This window comes from Neurospora tetrasperma, assembly GCF_000213175.1.
Source record: "Neurospora tetrasperma FGSC 2508 unplaced genomic scaffold NEUTE1scaffold_1, whole genome shotgun sequence".
Classification (NCBI taxonomy): domain Eukaryota; kingdom Fungi; phylum Ascomycota; class Sordariomycetes; order Sordariales; family Sordariaceae; genus Neurospora; species Neurospora tetrasperma.
The window spans coordinates 4,614,597-4,639,073 of NW_009799099.1; the positions used below are offsets into that span (position 1 = coordinate 4,614,597).

Here is a 24,477-nt window from a genome sequence, read left to right on the forward strand (position 1 = left end):
TGGTGTGGGGTATGATACCCGTATTGGTCGATAAGGAGACTAGAAGGCTTCCTGTCAGCTCAAAACTCGACTTATCTCAGATATTTACCGGTGAAGTGGCGGGCTCTGCAAAGGGTATTGTTGTCTTTGCACCTCACCCATGGCAGGAGCTTCGAATAGTCGGCACTCGCGTACCAAACGTTGCATCAAAGGCGGTTGAGGCTGGCTTGTATATGTCTTCCAGAGGCACAGCAAGGCACAGTTGAGACGTTCGAGTTGGAAACGATGGACGCCTGGAGGTCTAGAAGCTTTCGGTCATGTTTCGTTTCTCGAGGGGCAAGCGCAAACGTCAAGGCTGCTGGGCGAATGGTCAGAAAGAGGGCGCGTCGTACCATGGGAATTCTCCCATATAGGTATTATGATTTTGGGGAGCCTGCTCCAAATTACTGATGGTTGTCCTCATGTAGACCATGTTGCGACATGAATGACATGGACCCGCACGATTCTCGTCGCACTTGTCGCATACTTGCTCTTTGTCGTCGGAGATGTCAAATCTATGACATCGGATAATTCGAGACCCAAGACGCCGGTACATTTGGGCTTGATGTGGTTGCAGCTGGACATGCACGTGTTTTGAGGAGTATGGGTTATCGGATGGGCTCGCGTTCCGATATTGGCCTCGTCGGTCGCCGTCTTCGCTTTCTCATTGTGGGTTTGTGTAACTGTTGGTAATACAAGTTCCACGACATTGCGCACTGCAAACAGTCAGCTTCTATAGGCCAAGGGACGAATAGAGGACGATAACAGAACACCCGTACCGTCTGGCCGAAGCTATAATGAATGGGCACCTGGTTGGCGGCATCAATAAGATGTGATGCTGTATTTGGATGTTGCGGTGTACATATCCAGTTCAGTGATGGACCACTCGGGATGCTCAGCGCTCGAGCTCCAGCCCAGGTACGAATGAACTGGTGTCACACTATTGTGCAATCGCTTTGAAGGTGGGAGGTGAATTCGAGTAGGGCGACGAAAAAGAGGTACGAAAAACAGTGAGCGGGTGGAAGAGAGTAAGTGGATGGGCGGGAAATGGTGATGACGGGATGGGAGGGTGAGATTCGTGGTGGGGGTTGTTGATACATCTTGGGGCACCTGAATCATTGAAAGTCGTGCGTTTGGTGGACAGAATGGCGGGGTTGCAACCCAACCCATCCCACGCTAAGGCAGTAAAGTATCGCTGAAGCAGGGTTGACTTTCGCCGAACCTCGATAGCTACCCGCTCATGCACCATCGCCATTCAAGTTGCTGAATCCCATTATCGTGCGACATCACTCCCAGGTTGCCGAGGTCTTTCCCCCCCCCCCTCCATAGGGTACGGATACCTGCCGAAGCATCTACGATCTCTCGAGGGCTTGCACTGCTCGCCACAGCCATCCACCATTGAAGACGCTCTGCTCGTTAACCCCGGGGGCAACTCATAGAGGAAGAGGAATAGGTAGGTATGGATAGAGGGATGTATCGGCTATAAAGATACAGCGCTGATTACCTGGGTACGCTCCGATTACATGCAGTGACACTGACCACTGAGCTTCCGCTCCGTCCTTTGAGCCCCGCCTTCCCCGCCCCAATTCCCCTGATCTATTCTGGAATAAGCTTTGGCAGGCGCGGATCTCATCGGTATTCCGAGTGGCCAAAGTATTGAGAACCCCCGCGGTAATTGTAAAAAGAGTCGGGCATGATCTTGCCTGTTCCTTCCAGATGACAGTGCCTTGTTCAAGTAGTTATCAAACGGCGGAGTTTGTGGGAGGGCGTTAGGGAAGTACTGACGAAGATCGTTTCCCTGCCATCTTCTGATTGGCTACCAAAGGCCAAACAGTTCCTAATCAGGAAGGAACCAGGGAGCAGGGAGGGGGGGGGGTAGCGCTCGAGGAAGTGGGGTTAAGCGGAACAGCATCTTTCATCTTTGCACTATTTGCCCCTAGTGCCTTGGGTGCTTCAATTTTACAATGGGAACTACAGTGGACACGAAACTACTGCGCTTAGAAAGCAACTTGACATTCTTGATGTAATGGACAACCTCAAATCGCGGTGGCTGTTTTCTATCTGGACGACGTGAATATACAATGCGGGAACAGGAAGCTGTATTTTCCAAGTCCAAGAAGAGAGTGATGATCTCTAGGTAGTATGGTTGTTGTGTTAAGAAGAGGTACAAAAATCCCACCGCGAGTTTTGCTTTTTGACCACCTAGTGCACGGATCGTAGCTTCCAGTAGGGGCGTTCTGGATTCATCAACAGAAAATGAAGATAATGCGAGCGTGTTTGCATGCCTCAATGTGTTGCTGTAAATGCAAGAATATGTAAATATCGATGTCGACCTCCTTCCACCTAAGAGACCCTGTCGATTATCGCCGCTGTTCTTCTAGATGTAGTGGTCGTGCCAAGATCCATATCAACAACCATTCAGTCATTTCCCCTTTACCCCTTTACGAGCATCAACCAATACCCACTTCATACAGTAGACTACATATCTTCCAATACTCGGCAGCAACTTCCCGCTGACAATCACTTTCATAACCAAGCAACACACAAAGAAAAAAAAGACCCGAAACTGGTGCGGGTAAAACCTGCGCTTACATGTACCCATAACCGTTGAGCGAATTTGTTTCCCAACTCCAAGGTACTGTACCCTCGCCTGCAAGTGAGTGGTGGTTGTTGCCATTCACTACGACCTCGCCATAACCTGAAAACCCGTTCATGTCTGGGATGTCGTCAAGCGTCTCAAAGCCGGTTTCGATAGAGGTAGATGATCCCGGACTCAAGTCAGGTATATTCAATGAGCCCGGACTCAAGTCGGGTATATTCAATGAGCCCGGACTCAAGTCAGGTATATTCAATGAAGGGTCATTCTGAGAACCGAGATGCGTGGGCTTCGGACCAAACGACTGGATCGGATTACCATAACCGTCGAAACCTCCGTAGCTGGTAGGATTGGAAAAACCGTAGAAGTTGGGGAAGCCGACTCCAGGAGCCAAATTTCTAGTCAAAGGTACTTGTGGTATGAACGAGCTCTGTGGTCCCGTTCCTTGGTAAAGACCCTGCTGGATATGTGATGCCCGTCGCTCTTGCTGGTATGCCTCGCCGTCAATCATGGTTTCAAGAGAAGCCTCCATGACTGGTTCTTGTTGGTTTTGCTCATCTCGTGCGGGTTGAGCAGGTAGAGGGACTTGGGCGGGCGGAGGAGGTTGTTGCGGCGCTGCTGAACGGCGGGCCCGGGTCTCCTGCTTGACTACTCTCCTGGACTCACGTGGGACACATGTGATACCCTTCTTTTTGCACGCCCCGCACGTCGGTTTCTGCTTATCACACTGGCACTTGGCTTTGTGACAGGGCTGGCATGCCACGTCCGGCTTGTGCGCACCGGTTTGGGGTGGAATTGGGTCCAAGTCGTCTGAGACCGAATGGTAAATCTTCAGGTGTCGCCGGAGTAGATCCCTGTTGAACAGCGTCTCAGTAAAGCTACGGGCCGAGAAAAGAGGGGATAATACTCACTGACGGCCAAACGGCATAAAGCAATGGACGCATGACCAAGGCCTCGCACCAGTATCTGAACGAAGGATCAGTAAAGCCCGTGCTGATCGAGGTAACCAAAGTGACTAGAGACACTCACGAGAAGCGATGTGGCGTTCTAGATGTTCTTTGCGAGTGAACTTGTTGCCGCAATGGATACAAAAGAACACGGGTTGCCTCAGTGTTTTCGGAGGCATTGTAATGGATTTGTTGACGGAACGGTGTCCGATGGCGGGAGACCGATAGAAGACGGAGCGGACTGCACAATCGAGGGGGCAAAGCGTACCAGTAGTGGACTGAGCGGATAAGGACTGAAACAAGACAAAGGCAAGTGCTTAAGTTTGGGGGAAGTCCGTTTAAGTAGTGAAAAGAAAAGTGTATGACGGCAAGGAGTGCTGCACTGAATTCATGAAAGGCATGCCTAAAGCAACAATTATCTTGTAGGTTAGATGGGAGTTGTAGTCCGAGCCGACAAGGACGTAATAAGTTGCCCCTCCGAAGCACAAAATCGAGCTACCAAATGAAAATGGTGGGGTAGGGAAATATTATATGCCTACATATGCATGTAGTACCAAGCCTGCCACATGCGGCGCGCTGAGGACCAGATACCTGGTCCAACTTGCTATTCGACTCCCGTTATTCTTCTCTTTGGTTTCCCACATGTTGGAGTCATACTCTGCAATTGCCTGCCTGCCTTAGCTGACCTTGCCTGCTTGTATCTAGGAATAGGGTGTCCTTTTCCAAATCAGACCCGCCAATGCTGATATGAGGTAGAGCACGGAGCCCTCGAGTCCAATTCGAAGTTGAAGGAACAGGGCTTGGCTACCGTTTCAGGACAGTTGTAACTGAAGATGTGCTGTGTGCTGTCAGACGAAACGTTTGTTGGGGGGTCTTGTAATGACGTCGAGAGATGAAGATATTCCTGCTTTGGGGGCGACTTCAAGCTCCCCACCAGCATAGGCTCCCTTATGCTCGACATTTGTCAAAACAACAGCTACAGGCGAGGAGACTGGTACGTACCTTCAGGTTTCTACATGGGAAACAGAGGCATCTCAGCGGGACGCACATGTCGTCAAAAGAACACAGCCTCCCACAGCGGCCACAGGTCTACCTAGTACAAGTAGGTGTCCTCAGTATCTGGTACCTGTTGCCTGAGTATCGAAACTCACTCACTCACCTCCTGTCCACAGCAACCGTCACTGGCAGCCCGTAGGCGGACCTGTCATGGACTGTCACACACCAAGTCCCCAGGTTATCCCAGGTGTAAGAAATCTGTCTCCTCACGTCTGATGGGATCCAAATTGGGCGATTGTCGGCTGGTATCAATCCAGAGTGATTGGAAAGGAAGTAAACACATGCATGGTTCGGCATCGAAGTTTTTGTGGAGGTGATTCACATGGGGTCGTGGTTGGGTGTGGCTTGTGGATCGGAAGGGTTCCCACCCAAATCGATCCCGTCGACCTACTTCAGTTCCCCAACTGCGCCAGGGAAGAGGTACGTCTACAGGGCTTACGCTTACTAGTACTAGGGATGTACCCCCAGGCTTCATGTTACATAGTGATTAGACTACTGTGTAGATAGAACCACACCCCCCCCCCATCCACACCCGACGCCCTGCGACCTACCTTCCCGCCCTGCCGTCTTCCACTTCCCGTGTTTAGAGGTACGTGGAGGTTTCCTTTGCTCATCTATCTCCACTACATACCCTTACTTTCAGTTCTCTTCCTCTAAGCAGGCAAGTACTTGATAATCGCACTTTGCGAGATCATTAGAATGTGAAGGGTGGTGGGGTTTAGGCGCCTGGACTCAAGCCGTAAATGTCCACCAGCGTGGTCCTTAGACTCGAAATGAGCATGGATTCTTTCAGCCCTTGAGTTGTTCGTCTCGGCTCTCATTGAGGTTCACTTTTCCTGCAGAGGTAGCAACTTTTCCTGGGTGCTTGCACGTACATTGTTGACGAATTTTGGAGGTGCAGTAAAGATACTCTGATAATGTACCAAAATCCAGGGCAGACTAAGTGACCTGCAGGAATTCAACCTCTGCACCTCCTGGTTTCCCCCATTCATGTGCATGTCGTACAAATCCTGGACGTCCGGCTCCTACACAGAATTTCAAGAGGAGACCTTTCCGTCGGATTTGACGTCGGCCGAGCAAGATGTCATCACCAACTCATTCGGTATGTTACAAAGCGATAATTCAGCATGAAAGTTACAATCTTTCGTTTCTCTATAATACTGCGCGATATGCGTTTAGACGGTTCAACCAATTCCTTGCCCAGTCAGGAACATGGCATGCGCACTGTCAAGACGGAACGGACGAACGAAACCTTTCTTCGGGTTCTTTCATCCCATTCGTCAACTGATACAATCTGTATACATTGTTCTCGGTATCGTTACCAACAAAAGGCCAAAACCACACAACGTACCAAGGTGCAGGGACCTGACAGGCCTGAATCTCGGGGGTCGCCAAGACGGGCACCACCCAGCTTTCTTCGACCGCCCGCTTAGGTCACTCATTGCTCGATGCGAAACGAACCTCCCACTGGCTTATCCAAAATGGTGGTTTGGTCATAGAGTGGTGCTGCAGAAGACTGGCAGGGTCCAGGTTCCGGGGACTGGTTTCCGGCAAGGGAACGGGTACGGGCACTACGGCATCTCGTCACCAAAAAAAAAAAAAAAAAAAAAAAAAAAAAAAAAAAAAACCACCGCTGATTTTCCTTGATTCTCCCGAGCTCGGCTAAGTTACTAATTCGCTGCTGTAGTCGGCCAAAATAACCTAGTATAGAGATACCGTACCGACCCGGGGCAGAGGGTCTTGGGTTTCCTGTAGACCAGGCATAATCTGTGAGTGTAATACCCAAATGTGTGTGTTGTTGTATATGCCCATCAAAATGAGTTTTGAGTGGGGTGGTTTGAGTTGCCACCCTAGTAGATAGTAAATTCGAACGTTCTAATATTCTTTCCTTTTCTACCGATCGTTCCCAGGGCGCTGGAGGGTGGAGAGATCCAAGATCACCGTCTCGTATATGCTTTCTGGTGGGCATAGTGTTGCCCTATGCTTACGGATTATGCCTGATTTCCAGGTAAACCTAAAACCCTGTGCCCCGAGCCATTGCGATACGGTACCCTGCACTTTCGAGGGTTTCAAGACTCTACTTCCCTAAGACCCATCTTTCACCTCAAAAACGACTACAGGGTACTTCAAGAGCTGGCCGCGAACTGATTGGAGAACATTGGATTGGGGCGTTTTCTTGTAAGCGGATAATTGGAATGCCCGCAGGGCTATATCTTTCCGTTCCCTCCAGTTCCTTTCCCTCCCTCGCTTCCTCCCACCACCACAAAGGCATAGGGCCGTGCCGGACAGGAAACGAGACGTGAGCAAGCTGACCGTCGCCAAGACGTATGAGTTTTAGATTGATGTTCCCCTGGGGGGGAAGGAAGGCAAACCGGCCATGTGTGCCAGCCGTCAAGGTGCACGGAAATTGTCCCAGTGAACTGCCTCTCCCTGAAGGGGTCAACCCGGAAGAACAGCGGAAGGTAGGTCCAATAATAACTGCAAGTATTCAATTCATACTTGAATGGTGGCCGAATCAAAAACTTGTATAGCACGTTAGTCGTAACTCTGAAAGCCGATTATTGAACAATAACCACAGTAGATAGGCTGATACACCCTGTGGAATCAAGACCATTTCTTTCTATACGGTTACACCTTGGGGACCGAGTTTTTGTTAGGCACTGTACGGCGATCACTTTGTTGCCTTGCGGTTTTGTTGTTTTCGTCAGTGATGTTAGTTGAGCTGTGAAAGTGAGCATCGTATCTTTGTCAATTTGCCGTTTTGCTCTCTTGATGATATGCTAATCGATGTATAACAAGTACATACAGCCACCAGGCCAGAGCCAATGGCAAGACAGAATTAGTCTCGAAGATTGCCGTTTGTGGAGATCACCGCGCGCCCGCCTTGTCATCGACTGGTGCTGAATGGCAACAACACTGCTGCCCAGACCCCCACCTTTTGTGCAACCGATCCCGCTGGTCTGGATATCCCGATGAAGGTGACCACGTCAATGGTTCAGCGAGCAAGAGAGCTGTGATGCTGTGATTCGGCTGCTGCATCCCACGTCCGACTGAAGAGGGAGTCACTCACCTGGGCCATGGACCGCTCCCATCCTCCAATACTGCCGATGAGCCAATGCCCGGACAGTATTGGTTATACGAGGACGGCTGCCAGTCTACACTATCCCGGATCCTTGACGGCTGGCTGTCCTAGGTGTATGTATAATTCCTAGCTGGCTGCGATAACATGGGCAGCATTGTATGCACAAAGGTAAGATGGGGCAGTCAGAAGGGCATTAGAAGAGGCAGACCACAGCTGGATTGCATATACGTGCTGAAATTGAACAGATCCATGTTTTGAGATGACAAAGAGACCGAAAGATGTGTAGAATTCCTGGATTGTCCTCTATCACTCACCGTCAGTGCTATGTCCAGCAGCTCGACAGGAATGGAAGGGCTGTGTGATGCCAAATTTGCGCTAGATGTTTACTACTGCTTCGACACCCGTTCCCATACTACACTACTTGGGCAACTAGGTTTGCGGCTACGAACATGTTGTGGATGAATATTGGGCGCCAGATCGTCTTGGCCAAGACGCCTTCCCGCCCAGATGTCTTGAATTGACCCAATTTGTTGTCATGGTGGTGATGTAGGATCTCGCCCATCAGACGCTGGGTGAAACCCGGGCGCCTTGATGATTCTGGAAGACTGAGAGCAGCGCGAAGCTCGTGTGCGGTCCTTTACGAGAAATGGCGACGTAGGGCAAAGAAGCCTCAATGTCTTGGATGAGACGACATCCAATGATCGTGTCTTGAGTGACAGAGAGTCAATGAATGACAAGGATACGAACACTCTATATTCTCCTTGAGATTGTAATAATGATTGAAAGCTGGTCAAAGTAAGTACCTAATGTCAAACTAATTGGGACATTGTTGAATTTCATTGAGATCATTGCAGGAGACACTGCAGTTCGCTCGAGTGACCGTTTGCACCGTGCAATGGTTTTTCCTTCCCCATCTGCCAAGTCTAATCTGGAAAGAACATCAAGAATGCAAGAAACAACTGAAGTGACTGGAGTGGCATGGTCCATCCCATTCTGGACAGTGCCAACCGCATGCGCTTCCAAAATATGACGAATAAGGAAAGAGCGAGGTGGATGAGGCGTTACGTATCCGCTTCCGCCAATCCTCCCGTCGATGGAACTGGATCAGGTGGCCTCCCTTTCATCACAATTGCGCTTTCCTTCCCGCTCCATCATCGCAGTACCATCGCGGGCAATCTTCCTTTTACTTCGGGTTCCACGGTAGTATTCCATGTTTCAGCCAGAAACTGCAGTCGCCCGTTCACCTCATCACAGCTGGGCCGTGAGCCATCCCGCAGTCCAGACACGCTCAGTAGGTCCTGTCGCCCCGGTCTTATCCGGACGGGAACCAAGTCCCGCTCTTGGAGGCTGAGTAGTATCTCATGGTTCCCGTTGTGATGAGAGATGGCAAAGACATTTGAAGGGTTTCGACTTTCGTTGCTTCCGTCCGTCTTCTTCAATTTTGGGCCCCCAAATCGTCCGTTTAAGTCGCCCTGGTGTCCAACCAGAAATCTCCAGCCGTTAGTTCCCTTGATTTTTGCTTTTCTCGGCCCGTCCTAAGGCCAACGACTACTAGCCTGCTGCACATCAGGAGCAGTAGTAGTCCCGAACGACAGCGGCTCTGGCGGTTATCGATGACTCGCCTTGGTCCTTCCTTCACGCTGGTCTTTATCCTTCCGTGATGCTGATGACCCGTCGTTGTCCTGATAACAGACAAAACGTCAGTGTGGCCGTAGTCGATGCGACTAGCTGGCGCATAGTTCATCCCGGTGCAATGGTGTTCTCTTCCGGTGTTGGCCGCTGACCGGTCTCCTTCAGCTAAGACGCCCTCTTTGCTTCCCAATTTCCTTCCCTTCCTTGTCGGAGTGGTGTTCGATGGTGTCAGAAAACAATAGCCCTGCCGTCAAATACACTGTAGGCGATTTTCGTATGCCCAGATGGCCAGTGCAGCAGTGATTCAAGTTGGGTCCATTAGCCGTGTCGAACGTCCTCCTGGTCCGATCTCGACCCTTTGAGTTATTCCGCGACACTAGGCAACGCGAGGCCGGCCCCCAAAGACTATTTTGACGTCCTTTGGCTTCGAGTCACCCCGAAATCCCCACTTATCCATCACCGGTTGTTCACAGTCTGTTCATCCATACTCACGAGACGCCGCTATCACATCCATCCGGGTCCTGTTTTGTCAATCCTGGTTGCGGCCGTAGGATTACCTGATCAGTTCCCTTCATCGGTCATGTGTTGACCGGCAACAGCGTGATTGGCTTTGTAGTCGAGCCTCGTTTGCAGCATGCACTGGTGAGCTACCGACCGTCGAGGTGTTACGCCTCGGGTGAGATAGGCGTCCGTGACAATAAGGCTGACAATTACGAGCCTGTCGTGAGTATTGGGCATCTTCAACGTGACCGCTCCTGTCCTCTCTTACATGACTAGCCCAAAATGGTCCCAATTGCTGTGCCGTATTACTCGAAGGGCCAAGTTCGGTTTGGCGATGAGTATCGTTCCCGGGTGTGCACCATCATCGGGGTCATGTTGACTGGCGCCATCGAAATTTGTCGATTTCAAAATATGTGGTCATCGTGGTCCAGTCCATTCTCTGTGTTAGAATCAAAGAGAGGATATCCTCTTTAACGTTGAAATGTTGTTGCTTGCCGCCTTTCACACAGAGGCTGATTCATCTACAGACTTTGTCTTGGCTTTGGGGATTTGAGGGGATATAAACTCAAGTTGGCCGGGGTGTTGGGTAACTCCCGGACTGGGCGGAGGGATGCCTTCGGACCTCATGCAAGTGCGACGGGAACTCCCTTAACGTTATGGTTACATATGATTCGCCGCATAATGCACCTTTCGCCAAGCTCAACGTTTGGCAGTCCACCATCGGATGCCTCATCATTTGTTATTACCCGACGTCCACGACGTTCGCATATCGCCCTGTTCCAATGTCCGGATAGCACTTATTCTGCCTCCGGTTCACCCCCTTCTTCAGATCTTTTACTGCGAGACTTGCGCATAGGGGAAACACACTTATTAACCCGTCCAACTCCTTTGCTCCCTGATTCTAGTTTCGGGCCCGGTTCGGATTCACTACACTAGCGCGTGTCTCGGCCGTTGAAATCACGATCATTCTTTGTTATCAGTCCTCATACCAAAGCGCACCATCAAGAGATGCTCAGTAACTTTTTTCGAGTCATCCAACAGACATCATCTCAACTCAAGTTTGTCATGAACACATAGGTAGTGATACTTTTCGGGTACTCGGGTATCTCTCGTCCAAGGGAGACCTCAATCCAACGCAAACCTGCATGGTCGGGCGTCTGAGAGCTTTGGAGATGTCCGGAAACCCCAAGGGAGGCCTTCACGCGAAACCATATACATTCATACTTGCTGCGGGGGTGACATTGACACGGATGGGACACTGTCGGATCAAGTTTACCTGCGATTTATCTGTGTATCAAAGGATCGGCAAGACGCTGGCCTTCCTACTAGGTACGTCTGTCCCGTGAAAGCGCCCTTCAGAGACAGAGAACGAAAATAAAATCTCACTGAAGAGAAATACTTAACAGTCATGCATATTGGTGCTCAGTTGACCGGCGGGTATACACAAGCGACGTGAGACACATCGGTCACAATGACACGCAAAATATCAACCGGTGTTCCGCACTCACCACAGCCGCTTGCAGACAGAGACCACGCTCATCACATCTCTCCAAAGTATGTGAGCATGGCGCCCGGAGACGTCATTGCAGCTCAGAACAAGTCCAAAAGAGGAAAGAGACATAATGTATGTGGTGTGGTGCTCCTCCCTCATATCGTTGTAGTGTGTATGTGGTCGGGCATCAGAGTGTCCGATATCCGCGACGGGTAGGACTTCAGACATGGCGGACGAAGGACAGGTCCGGGTGACAGTCTAGTCTTGACTACTGGAAAATATATCAAACCAGCCGTTTGGAGGTGATGGCAACTCTTTCAAAGTGGCGTTGACTTAGTTAGGTTCTTGAGCCGCATCACCCGTTCAACGTTTGGCATCGGGTGTATCTCCACGCTGGGTTCCATGATTTACGAATAGACACTTAGTAGTAACTGGTCGATAGAAAAGTTGAGGGAGGCAATGACTTGGCAGTTTCACACGCAAGAGCGGCGTGGTCATCACTGTCAGAACAAAGGAAGGTTTATTCCCGTCCAAGTTTTCAGGATTATCAGAAGATGAGTACTGAAGATGGCCGTTGAGGGATATGGTCTTAATGTCCCGAGCGCAACTATCCAGATAAATCGATGGTAGAGACAACGGATTTTCACCTCCGGATACAACCTCGGTAGTGCTGATCTTCAACAGTTATCAAATATCACTGGCATCAACGATCACGATTCCAACGAATATGTCCTCCATTCGCTGAAAACAAACCCGCAATACTTCTCTTAATGGCAAGAGATAAGGGAGTCCACCCTCTTGTCCTTTAATCGTCGTCCGCGGTAGGCCCCGATTGCTTGCTTTGGAATGCTGACGACGAATAAGCTGTAAATAGTTGGCTGGTCCATTGAGACCGGGTAGGTGAGGTACGTACCAATGCCTGAACTGAGAACTTGGCGCCAGAAGTGAGATGTCTGGACCGTATGGTAATGGGTAGGTAGGTACGGAGCTACTTCACGCGGGGGGCGGATAGTTGATAAATGCAGTCAGTGCCTTCCTTCCTTCCTTCCTTACCTTACCACTCACAAGTACGCTGCAGTAAGACGGACGTGTTGCCGTTGAATTTTGAATGGTTGAAGACTTAAGTAGTTAGGTAGTGGTGACTGCCCAACACATCCTGTGTAACCTGGCCGTGGCTTCCCGGCAGCGGCGCCGTGCCGTTATGCAGTGAGATCATAACAAAAGAAATCATTGAACCGGATTGCAAATTGGCGTTTCGGAACCGAGATCGATTCCGAGGATGCTCGAGGCTCCGATGGGACGGGGAATGACGGGAAGACAGTACTTCTTCTAATTGCTTCAGTTACTTGGAGTGTTCTCTTAGAGGCTGGGTTTGGGCGCTGTTATGTGTATGGACCACCGACGACTGAACGACCGGACCGAGGGCGGGACGACATATCATAAGTAGCGAGCCGCCTTTATCCAACCATTTTAACCAAAGCTCAACCGCCAGCCACTGCCGACGTAGCAATTCCATGCTACGTAACTATCGGCATACCACCTATGCTGTGAAAGGCCGGAGGATGTTGAGAGCCGCTTGCCGACTCCGACAACGGCTACGGTTATGTTGCAACCTTCGGGCATGGCATGCGATTACACAAGGCCGGTCGGTGATGTGAAGTCCGGACTTCTTTTACTCGCAGTAGGAGGTCTTGCATACGAGGAGTGAAATGATCATCGCTCAAAAGTGCGTGAAGGGAGTCGAGAAAGAAGTAATAATGAAGAAGAATAAGGAGATAAAGAATAAAAATAAAATGGAAGGAGCCACCCATAACACCTTGTGAGGATTGACAGTAGGTTGTAGTCTAAGCGCAGGATAGCCGCCCAGTAAAGAAGGAAGTAGCAATAAAAATCACTGGGCAGAACTTGCCTCAATAACAGTTGTATGTCGATATTGCCATCAAGGTTCAAGACTGCCCGAGTCCCATGTGTTACTGATCCGTCCATTTGCGCCTTGAATACTGAATCCTTCGAAGCCGGGTAGCTTCAAGGTACAAAGGGAAGCAAATGCGCATAGAATCGATATCCTTATCATTGCCAATAGCCAAACCAGCCAGCTACTCGTCAGGGCTAGAATTGCCCCCGAACGGCCTTGGGGAAGACCTGTTCAAGCAGTGAGGAGTAATATCAAGCTGTTCAACATCACATCAATATCAATTTCGGTCAAGGTTGGGGGAAGCCGGTGATGATTGAGGCCACGGGCAGCCAGAAGCCGCCGCGCGGGGAAACAATTCGCTTCCCTGCCAACTCGCATCTCCCTTGGCAGGTAAATGGTACACTTTGGGTCCTCCTTTCCTCCAAGTTGGAAGAAACCTCCTCTTGCTTCTCGCTTGATTGTTGCTGTTGCTCTTTCCCCGTTTCGTTTTGTTTCGCATTGAGCACACACTTCGAGGCCGAAGGGGGTCATTCGAGACATGACGATGTATGTCATGCTATGCCATGGAACATCCCGCAAGCCACTATGTAACCATGAAGCCATCAACTATGCGAACGCGTCATCCCTCCGTACAGGGCTTATATGTTGTATCTGCCATGTGTGTGTCCGGACGAACTGTTTCGCGGGCTTCCTTGGTGAAGAGCGTTCGATCTTCATCCGTCGGTTTAGTTCATCCCTTCGAACGTCGTTGGCAGGGTGAATTGCGCGGGGTGCCATTTTCCTAATAAAACAGGCGGGCATGCGGAAAGGGACACGTTTTTTTACAGACAGGATTGAGTGACCCGTTCTGCTTGGGCTGGCTGTCCACCCGAAGTCTTCTCAGGACTTCTCTCATTCATCTTTAGAATCTGGACCCTTCGGAAGCTGAATTGGTCGGGCGAACGTATGGACTTCGGTCTGCATGCTCGTCTTAATATCCTTCTTTCCATCTCCGAGACCTGCTCTTCTTCCTGACTGTCAAGTGCGGGGGCTGTGATGGTGGTAGCCTACGAATCCGCTCAAATGTGTGTGGTAGAAAGCGGAGGGCGGGAGATCAGACTGTTGTGATAGGCGTCACCGCAGCGGTAAACGAAAGAACAACTATGCGTGCTTCGGGTATCTCAGCAACGATCGGACAGCCGGTAGCGAGCACAACGGCCAACGGGTACATACTGGCACGAGGTTAATGAATAGAACGCCTGTCGTGTTATATGGATGTACGTATCTCTCCGCGATTCCGTTCTCTTTCTTTCTTCTTCTGCAACCCTTTGTCTGGACTCATTCATCATTTTCTCCGACCACCGATTCCCCGACGTTGGTCCCTCCATGCTCTCCCCACTACATCCTCCTGCCAATCTCAGCTACAGCCATGATCTGCGTCCTTCCGGGAAGAGGTGAGAATGCGTACGCGTCCTCAAAGTGGAGTACACGGAATCAACCGTCCGAGCGAGTGAATGCACGACTTTCGGGATATCTTTGGGGAGGGGGGAGGGGAGGCGGCACATACGATTGGAAAACCAAGAGAGTGCGAACGTGGGCGTTTACAGAAGGGGACGATCGTGGTTCGGCAGACTGGATGGATGATGAAAGGATAAATGGGGTACCAGACTGGCTCCGGACCATCCCTCATTATTTTCAATATGTGGAAATGATGTCCTTTTCATGAATTAGGTGACTTCCCTCTCATTTGCTCTCTTCATCCCTTTCGGCGTTGGCACACTCGGACGACTTCTTGCAAATACCCGAGTGCAACATAGATGTGCCGGCATGTACCACTACATTCATCAAGCATGAAAGATGGAGGTTTCTCTAACGTGCTAGACGGAGAGCGAGAAAGGAATATAAGGAGTACCTTCGCCCCCTGCTCGACACTGGTCATCAATTGGGAGATGATTTCGGAAGAATGACTCGCCTCCTCGTTTGGCGCGAGCTAGATGCATTTACCAAATCATCCGATTAATGGCGACGACACTCAAGTGCTCCACCTTCAACAACATCATCCTCGACAGCCCTTGACGACTTCGACTGGCAGCTGGCAAAGAATGAAAAGAGATCATGGCGTGACCCTGGTGGCTTCAGGGATATGTTCGGTGTTCGGTGTTCGAAAACAATAACTCCCACAATGCATTCATCGAACCTATCCTCGGCTGGGGGAAGTGAGAACAATACCGACACACCAGCAACTCTTCCCGGATACCATCAAACGATCAGAAGGAGGTGATGGACAAGGAAGTGGGAAAGTGGATTGGATCGAACAGGACCCGAAGCTGAAGCATCATCCACGAGCCAACCTGCCATCCAGCTTGACACATCCCGCTGGTTCCGCTTGGAGACAATGGTGAACAACAGTACCCGTGCGATATGAGCAACAACCAGAGGGGGGCGATATGCATTTTGGAGACAGACGAGCAAAGTGAAAAGAAGCGAGGGGAATACCTCTAAACTGGCAGATGGAGACGAAGGGTCGACGCTGCGACGATCGATAATGCCTTCGAAGGTTTCAGCCCATGCGTCTCGTCAAGTACATCTGAAACATTATCCAAGGGGTCTTCCAAAAGAGGGGAAATGGTTATGAGGTCTATCTGGGTCAGCAAGATCTCGGGAAAGGATTAAAGGATACACACACCTTGGACCGGAATTGAGCAAGAGTCATCAGGACGAATTCTGCGCTGATCCGAACAGTCATGGAAACGTCCTTCTGGGGTTATGGTGGTGGATATGATGATAGGTACTGTGACTGGATCATGAGCACGGGATTTGGCTCTCGGGCCGTGACGGCGTGGTGGTAATTAATTTGCAGGCCGGTCGGATACGTCACTCGCACTTTCTCAACTTCAACAGCGTGCGGACAAGCATGAAGTCCCCGAGCCGAAAAACCTGGAGGTGGAAGGAACGAACTCGAATACCACTTCTCATGCGTCGAACGACATGAAAACCACCTGTTGGTGAATCTCTAGACCAAGACCCGACATGAAACGGACTTCAAAAACCAGGCGGCTGACCCACTCGGTTCTTCAACTTCGATACAGCTGATTCGAAGGCATACATAGAGGTATTGTGTATGTGTTTGCGTAGGAAAAGAATGGCAGGATCCAGAGTGGAAAGCTTTATGGGATCGACTGATCCAATGTGCAGCAGGAAAAGGAAAGCTTCGTCGTGCCTTTCAGTGTGGTCGAGAAGTCTTCAGGAGTCAACAAAGAAAAGGAAGAACATCCTTGAAGCATTATTACCCGCGGTTTGATACTGGAATTGACCCGAAGTGGGAGGTACTCATTAGTACTGGCCGAAGCTTGATGGGCAAGTGAGAACTTGGAAGCAGTAGGTCAGGAGAAGACTTTGGAAACCCTCAACACACACTCGTTGAACTAGTAATAATCCCAAGGACCTGAACTAGTCTGCTCTCACCGTCGTGGCAGAATGTTGAATGTTGACTTTGAAGTTATTGCGGAGTTATGGTGGGTACAAATGGGAAAACGGATGATGAGTCAAGGTCATGGACGTCCAACAAGCCAAAGCGGAAAATCAAAAAGAAGAAAAAAAGAAAGAAGTAAATGGTGCGGGTTAGCATCGTCGAGCACGTACCAATCGCAGCAAACAAACATGAGGGAAAAAAAGAACAACGATAACAGGGCATGGGTATGAGAAGTGATAGATAGCAAAGGGGGAGAGGATGTTAGTGGCATATCGAGTGAAGGTCTCATTAACAGGATGTAAGTGCAGGGTAGGTAACGTAAATTAGAGAAGAAAACAAAGTCCACAGTTCCAATAGACGGCCTCTGTTGCCATGACGAAACAGACAAAAGAAAATTTTTGTTGATGTTGTCCAAAACAATCTTGGCGATCTTTGTGGCCATATATATCAATATTGGTGAAGAACCCGTTGATGTGGTAACACGTCTTGGTTTCTATTCTCGTATGATTCCGCTGTCCGATGGAAGCATGGAAGAATGGAAGCACAAGTAACAAGCGAAGCTGATGTGAAGCTGACATTGTCCGTCGAAGATCATCAGGTGGGACGGGATGCGATGCCAAGACTTCGACCATGAAGTCGGACTTACCAGCCACTCCCAACTCCTCTTTCCAGCCGGGTGCAGTGGGGTTGGCCAAGGTGCATTTACCCAACAAGGAAGGCGGTGGGACTTTGCTACAGGGGGCCTTCAAGTGCTGAACAGGCCCGGGGATCGATCGGCCTTCTGAATGATGACATGAGTTGGGTGAGGTTCAACTTGTTGCCAGCAACACAAAGTCACAACGAAACAGCTGATTGCACGAGTTGCCAGCAACAATGAGATAGCCATTGTATTCTGCCTAAAAACAACATTCTTTAAGGAGAAAAACTACTACAACATCAGAGACCAAACCTCATCTGCTACAACCGAGTACCCGCTCAAGAAAAATTACACCAAATTTGTAGCGGCAGCATGAGAGTTGAAATCGCCGTGCCCGCGATCGCGGCGCTCTGTTACAGGGCTTACTCCAAGAAGTCGTTGACACCCGGCGGCATCTTTGCTGCTCTCCTTACGGCCATTGCACACGCAGTTCACCCTTGGAATCTTCCCTTTGCTCTGCTCGTCGTGTTCTTCCTGGCGGGAACGCGGGTAACGCATGTAAGTCTGAAGCTCTACCCAGGGGCGGCACAAGTTAGCTAATATCGACCTCTTTCCCCGGCTAGGTAAAGGAAAACGTCAAGGCCAAGCTCACAGTACACTCCAAGGGCACGTCCGGCGGCGAGGGCCCGAGAAATCACACCCAAGTGTTCGCCAACTCGCTCACGGCTTCCATCTTCTCTCTGCTCCACGCTTATCAGCTCCATGTGCGCAAGCAGGCGCTGATCGCTAATCCCACCAGCACCGGGACCGGTAGCCTTTGCTTCTCCTGGGGCGGCGATTTGTTGGTGATTGGTATCATTGCCAATTATGCCTGTGTTGCGGCCGACACCTTTAGCTCCGAGCTGGGCATTCTGTCCAAGGGCGAGCCGCGCCTAATCACAAGCTGGAACTTGCGCAAGGTACCGCGCGGCACCAACGGCGGCGTTTCCCTCGTCGGTCTTGGCGCTGGCCTGTTGGGCAGCATGATCATCGTTACGGCGTCCATGCTTCTTCTGCCTCTTTGCACTGACGAGACGGCTACGAGACTTGGCGGCGCCGCGGGCTGGTCACTGGGACAGCGCCGTATGCTTATTCTCGGTCTCACCGTCTGGGGTTTCTTGGGCAGCGTTGTGGACAGCATTTTGGGCGGGCTCTTCCAGGCCAGTGTCAAGGATGTGCGTACCGGCAAGATTGTCGAGGGCGAGGGTGGCGTGAGGGTACTGGTTTCCAACGCTACGAACCCCAACAACGTTGCCGGTCGTACTAAGGCTGAGATCAAGTCGTCTCTTCTGTCTGGCGAGGGGACGGATGCGGTGGAGGATGTCGGCGCCGCTTCCGGTAACAAGTACGATCCGCGCAACAAGCAGCGGAGATCGAGCTTTGGAGACGAGAGGCCGTCGCGAGTGGTGGAGAACGGCTGGGACTTGCTTGATAACAATGATGTCAACTTCTTGATGGCATTTGGCATGAGCGTGGGAGCGATGGCCGTCGCATCGTGGTATTGGGGAGTTCCTCTGCAGTCTGTGTTGTCGCCATGGTGGGCGTAAGGCAGTCGCAGGTGGGTAGTGAATGACTTTCGCTAGATGTTGGCTAGGTAAACAATTCCATGGATGACATATGAGAGTTTAGTCGTCATTTTGATTACACATCTAGATCGCGGCTTTGGGTGAAGCTTGGGCAGGTACCTTGCTATCCGGATGATGCTAACCAAAAGCCGGCGCGATTGTCCATTGAGGTTCTCATTGTACCAAACATCCACAATTCAAGACCAGCGATCCGTACATGGGATCGAAGACCAGCCCGGCTTACAATTGAATCCTTTAGTATTCTATACACGAGAACATCGTATAGACTAGTCTTTGTAATTGTGACTTGCTACCATTTTGGGCCATAATGTGTGGTAGACACGTGTGTACACAAGGCTTTTATCGGCCTTGTGACAATGGTCCTGTGACCGAGCCGGATGACCTGCCCTCGGCCAGGCGGTAGTAACGAAACATGAAGTACGTAGGTAGAGGTACCTACCTAGGTAGCTGATGAATGATGGAACTTTCCGTCCGGCTCGGCAGCCCCGTTGTAAGTTAAGGTGGCCGCTTTCCGGAGCGCTCTGACCCCGCGATGCTGCCGTATGTCGTCCCTGCATCCTCCCAAATCCTCCACTAATTCCCCCATTCTTCACCCCAGATCCCCGCCCGACTCCTTCCACCCCGTTTTCCATTACACCATCTCTTGATTGTTGCCCCGCTGCAGTGTTCGCTTGTCCACTTCCTCCTAACCTAACAGCTCCAACACCCACTTGATTGCCCACTGCCGTCCACCGCGATTGCTGATTCTTGTCGGCTGACAACCGAACACCGACCGAATGCGCATCCGATACATGATGTTCTCCTGAACAAGCAAGGCGGTACCTTACATCGACCGACGACGCTACGACACAGATAGCCCACCGAGCCTTGACTTGACGTACCTAGCTTCATTAGCTCCAACCTCTGGAGTCTGTTCGCTCCCGCTCCCAGGATTCAATCGAGGGGCCATCGCGGTTCCTCCATTCCCCATTCGCCGTCTTCACCATCCAGTCGGACGACATCTGGTCAGACGAAACGAACGACCTCCCATCCGCGATTCAGTGTCGTCCACTTGTGTTGCAAGCGACTCCATCCGCCATGGCACAGGCCTACGATGACGAGGAGCTTTCCATCTCCTTGTCTCCTTCTCAGATCCGAAGTCGCAATAAGCGATCCGGCGATGGCGCATCAGGTTTCGGCCCCAGTACCGGCAACCTCCACGAATACGGCCAACACGGTCAGCAATTACACCCTAATATCAACGCCGTCATGGCCGACGCACCCCTCCGCGACAAGATGCGCACCGAGCAGCGCATCGGTGCTTATAACATTGTCAAGACGCTCGGCGAAGGCAGCTTCGGAAAGGTCAAGCTGGCTGTCCATCGCAGCACCGGCCAGCAGGTCGCTCTCAAGATCATCGCCCGCAAGAAGCTCATCAGCCGCGACATGCAAGGTCGCGTAGAGCGCGAGATTGAGTATCTTCAATTGCTAAGGCATCCCCATATCATCAAGCTGTAAGGCACCCCTCGACACCCATGCGCAGACGTTGGCTCTGATCCTTCAAGTACACGTTGGCTAACCCGGCGCGCATACCAGGTACACCGTCATCAAAACACCAACCGAGATCATCATGGTGCTAGAGTATGCCGGCGGCGAATTGTTCGATTACATTGTTCAACATGGAAAGATGAAGGAGGACGAAGCCCGCCGCTTCTTTCAGCAGATGCTATGCGCCGTCGAATACTGTCATCGTCACAAGATCGTTCATCGCGACCTAAAGCCCGAAAACCTCTTGCTGGACGATAATCTCAATGTCAAAATTGCCGATTTTGGTCTCAGCAATATTATGACCGACGGTAACTTCCTCAAGACCAGCTGCGGCTCTCCCAATTACGCGGCTCCCGAGGTCATTGGCGGCAAGCTTTACGCAGGACCTGAAGTCGATGTCTGGAGTTGCGGTGTCATTCTTTACGTCCTACTCGTCGGGCGCCTCCCTTTCGACGACGAGCATATCCCCAGTCTTTTTGCCAAAATTGCGCGTGGAAGCTACATGGTGCCCACATGGATGAGTCCCGGCGCGGCGTCACTAATCAAGAAGATGTTGGTCGTCAACCCTGTTCAACGTGCCACAATTGACGAAATCCGCCAGGACCCGTGGTTCCTCAAGGATCTGCCGGCTTACCTTCACCCTCCTGTCGAGGAGTTCCTCAATACTGGCGTGGACCCCAACAAGGCCATCAAGGTTAGCGACATTGCACCGAATGCCCCTCCGCAGGAACAGGAGAAGCTGCATAATGAGGTCACGGAGAAGATCAGTAAAACTATGGGCTACGGCAAGAGAGATGTCGAAGAGGCCTTGGAAGCCGATGAACCCTCGGCCATCAAAGATGCCTACATGATCGTGCGTGAGAACAAGCTGATGCAGAGTAACCGTGAGTCTACGCTCCCTCCCAGCAAGTCTTTTGTCTTCTCATCTTTGGAACCTATCGATCCCTTTGCGATGCTATACTCGTCCGTTTTGTCCTTCTTTCGCAGTTGATTTTGCCACGTCCCATTCTCCTTCGGCGTCCTTTTTACACTTGCCTAGTGGTGAACATCGCTTGACGCAAAAAAAGCAAATCCTTGAGTTTGCGACCATCGTCCTTTTGGAGCAACACCAATGAGGAATACCAGGATACCCTACTAAAAACCGATGAAGAAATTCCAGGCCTCACGACAGAGGAGTCTGTCCCGAGTCCGCTCCATGACCCGAATATGTCATCAGCTCGCTCGATCGCATCCGTTAGCACATCAACTTCACCGCGGCCATATGTCAGCAAGATCGGTATTTTGCCTAGCAGTCTTCCTACCTACCACAGGGTCTTTATGGAGCGAGAGAAGGCCAAGGCCGAAGGTCTTGAGCCCCCTGATGCCATCCCCACCATTGTTGAGCCGGCAAATCAGCCACGCAGCCAAGCCGAACAAGAAGAGACCATCCGAAGACTCAAGCCACATTCGAGGAGTCAACTTCGCCTTGACGAGGCCAACAAGCGCCCACAAGGACTGACCCCCGTCCACCCGCCCAAGAAGAACAAGCCTGCTCGATGGCAATTTGGTATTCGATCCCGGAACGCTCCTTGGGAGGCGCTGGTGTGTATCTACAAGGCGCTAAACAAGCTTGGCGCTGGGTGGATTGTCGATGAAGACTACGAAAGAGCCCACCGGGACGATGACGACACTGATGACTATGATGGGCCTAGTATCGGGGCCCGCAAGAAGTCATCATCCAGCATGGATCCCACCAAGACATATAGACTTCCTGCGGACCCCTGGCATATTAAGATTCGGTGGACAACTGATAGTGAGTTTGCGGTCGGTCCGCCCTACGTGGCAGAGTTTGGCTAACATAGTTGTCAGAACTCAAAAAGCATTCGGTTGCCTCCGGCCTCAGCGAAGCAGGAGAGAACATGCATGTTAGCCGGGATGGCAGCGACAGCAAATACCAGGTTGTGGCCATGCGTATGGAGATCCAGATATACGAAATGGAGCACGGCGTCTATCTTGTCGATTTCAAGGTAGACGGCTACGAGACCCCTGATGGAAAGCTTCTAGAGGATAAGGAAGTCACGAGCCCCTTCCCCTTCCTTGATATGGCGGCCAAACTCATCATGCAGTTGGCAGACGCAGATTGAGATGCCCCGACAATTGATTAATAGCTTGCGGTCGCTATGTTCACACCTTTGGTTTTCTTTCACTGATTCTGGGCCTTCAGTTCTGGCTAATGGGTTGCTGATGCCTTTGTACCCTTTGCATATACTTACCGCAGCCTACACTGTTGGACACCATCAACAAACATGACTAATGCTCCTTGACTTGTTGAACAGGAGGAAACATTCGCAGTACGGGTTGGGAAGATCATTTTACATGGAAGCAATTCGACATACAAGATACGCCCACGTTTAGAGAGTATGGGGCCGGGCCTCATCATTCTCTTCTATACCATGTCATGTCTCATCATGCACCAGCAGTGTTTTGATGGTCGAGTTTTTCAGTGCTAGACTGGCTTTGAAATTAGGACTCTTTCTCTCGTTGGAGGAAGACACGGCATCACACATTTGTTTCGTTGGGTTGGCTTTAATGCTGCATCTACACATCTCGGGGATGACTTGGGAGCGTGGAGGCTTCGTTTTTTTTTCACCTACAGAGACATATCAGACTGCCCGTCATGATGTTGACGGTTGGCATTAAAATGATCAAGCTATGGTGGTTGAACGCTATTTGGGATACCCATTGGGAGGAGATAGACTTAAATCTGATTTTGAGACGACCAACTTGCAGTCATCTTTGCGGAAACTAGATATACGCCAAAAAAAAAACATGTAGAAAATTCATTACTCCCTAGCACGCTGTCCGATAAACACATGGTGCATATCTTGGGATATCATCTAGGTCATGAAGTTGTCCCCCAACTCAGTGTAACTCCAATTTAACCGCCACCAATTGCAGAGCAAAAAGTTAATAGGTAGGTAACGATTTGGTTGATGATTACAGTGTGACAGATGCCCGTTTCTCAAGCTCAAACACACATTGACAGTCCCCAAGACTTAACCAAATTTAAGTGTTCCAGCTAGTTTCGATGTGTCCTCCATCCAGTCCACCGCCACATGTGGCGCAGTCTTTTGTATCCTGCAGGCCTAAAAGCTGGGATATTTACTTGGGGGAGTGCTCAGGTTGGACGTGGTGGGGCTGATGTCATAACCGATACGCAGGAACCAGAAACCCAAGAGCCATAGTCGTAGGCGGCTCAGTGAATGAAACTAGTTTTGAGCACGTGAACGACAGTCGTATCTTCCTGGCTTTCTCCAGGCTTTGTTTGACCATATGTAAGTAGCGAAGTCTATTTGGACCGTTCTGGACCGCGAAACTGAGATCTTTGATAGACGCGAAATGTAACAGGCTCCATGTCGTTGGTAACGTGCCCTTCACCGCGCAGGCAGTACGTACGTGCATTCATCATTGCACATGGCGTGTGGATGTGAAACTTTGTCATTGGTGGAGTGCACTCCGTGAGCATTGCGCATTGGTGGTTGAACGGTATCATTCCTGCTTCGAAGAGCGCTAGAAGGAGGATATGAGACCTGTCTGGCACACAGGGTAAGCCAAGCCAAGGTAAGGTCATACCCGTCTACCTCATTGAAAGTGCGTTTTGGTACGTTCGGTAATCCGGCAAGTCGGGGCAAAATATGTAGTGTCGGGTATGTGCAAAGATTTATGCAAGCTGTCACCAAGGCAAGACGGCAAGTATGAGAAATTACAAAGCAAGGCAAGACGGCAAGTATGCACAACGAAAGCAAGGCAAGTTTTGGCCAGGCCCTCACCTGGCTTGTATGCTACGTTGGATGAGACTTACATACATACTTTTGATTCCTGAACGGTGGGTCAAGTCCGAAGCTTTCTGATATGTTCAATGAAGCTATCGTGATCAGGAGTTTGCATGGTCCGACCATAATTCCGGCAGATTTGGTCTTGTTTTATTCCAATTCGGCATCGAGAATCAGGAACCATGC

At 50.6% G+C, this 24,477-nt stretch overlaps 5 protein-coding genes across 5 annotated transcripts; 3 read left to right on the plus strand and 2 right to left on the minus strand.

Moving 5' to 3' along the window:
* Positions 1 to 2,527: 2,527 nt before the first annotated feature.
* NEUTE1DRAFT_120334 (uncharacterized protein) lies at positions 2,528 to 3,810 on the minus strand (the record flags this gene model as incomplete). Its single annotated transcript, XM_009850118.1, has 3 exons — positions 2,528 to 3,468; positions 3,526 to 3,580; positions 3,644 to 3,810. The coding sequence occupies 3 exons, from the start codon at positions 3,738 to 3,740 to the stop codon at positions 2,607 to 2,609; spliced, it is 1,014 nt and encodes a 337-aa protein (XP_009848420.1).
* A 2,700-nt stretch (positions 3,811 to 6,510) lies between these two features.
* Positions 6,511 to 7,231, minus strand: NEUTE1DRAFT_98467 (uncharacterized protein; the record flags this gene model as incomplete). Its single annotated transcript, XM_009850119.1, has 3 exons — positions 6,511 to 6,702; positions 6,733 to 6,925; positions 7,191 to 7,231. The coding sequence occupies 3 exons, from the start codon at positions 7,229 to 7,231 to the stop codon at positions 6,511 to 6,513; spliced, it is 426 nt and encodes a 141-aa protein (XP_009848421.1).
* A 3,851-nt stretch (positions 7,232 to 11,082) lies between these two features.
* NEUTE1DRAFT_144558 (uncharacterized protein) lies at positions 11,083 to 11,456 on the plus strand (the record flags this gene model as incomplete). The annotated part of the gene is made up of 2 exons (XM_009850120.1): positions 11,083 to 11,161; positions 11,239 to 11,456. Coding segments are annotated over 2 exons (296 nt in total), but the record flags the coding sequence as incomplete, so codon positions are not given.
* A 5,214-nt stretch (positions 11,457 to 16,670) lies between these two features.
* Positions 16,671 to 18,985, plus strand: NEUTE1DRAFT_120335 (uncharacterized protein; the record flags this gene model as incomplete). The annotated part of the gene is made up of 4 exons (XM_009850121.1): positions 16,671 to 16,737; positions 17,289 to 17,411; positions 17,818 to 17,885; positions 17,951 to 18,985. 4 exons carry the CDS (start codon positions 16,731 to 16,733, stop codon positions 18,911 to 18,913), a joined length of 1,161 nt encoding a protein of 386 aa, XP_009848423.1.
* Positions 18,986 to 20,002: 1,017 nt separating this feature from the next.
* On the plus strand, positions 20,003 to 22,660 carry NEUTE1DRAFT_144560 (uncharacterized protein; the record flags this gene model as incomplete). The annotated part of the gene is made up of 4 exons (XM_009850122.1): positions 20,003 to 20,445; positions 20,528 to 21,363; positions 21,639 to 22,271; positions 22,328 to 22,660. The coding sequence occupies 4 exons, from the start codon at positions 20,030 to 20,032 to the stop codon at positions 22,600 to 22,602; spliced, it is 2,160 nt and encodes a 719-aa protein (XP_009848424.1).
* Between the last annotated feature and the right edge of the window lie 1,817 nt (positions 22,661 to 24,477).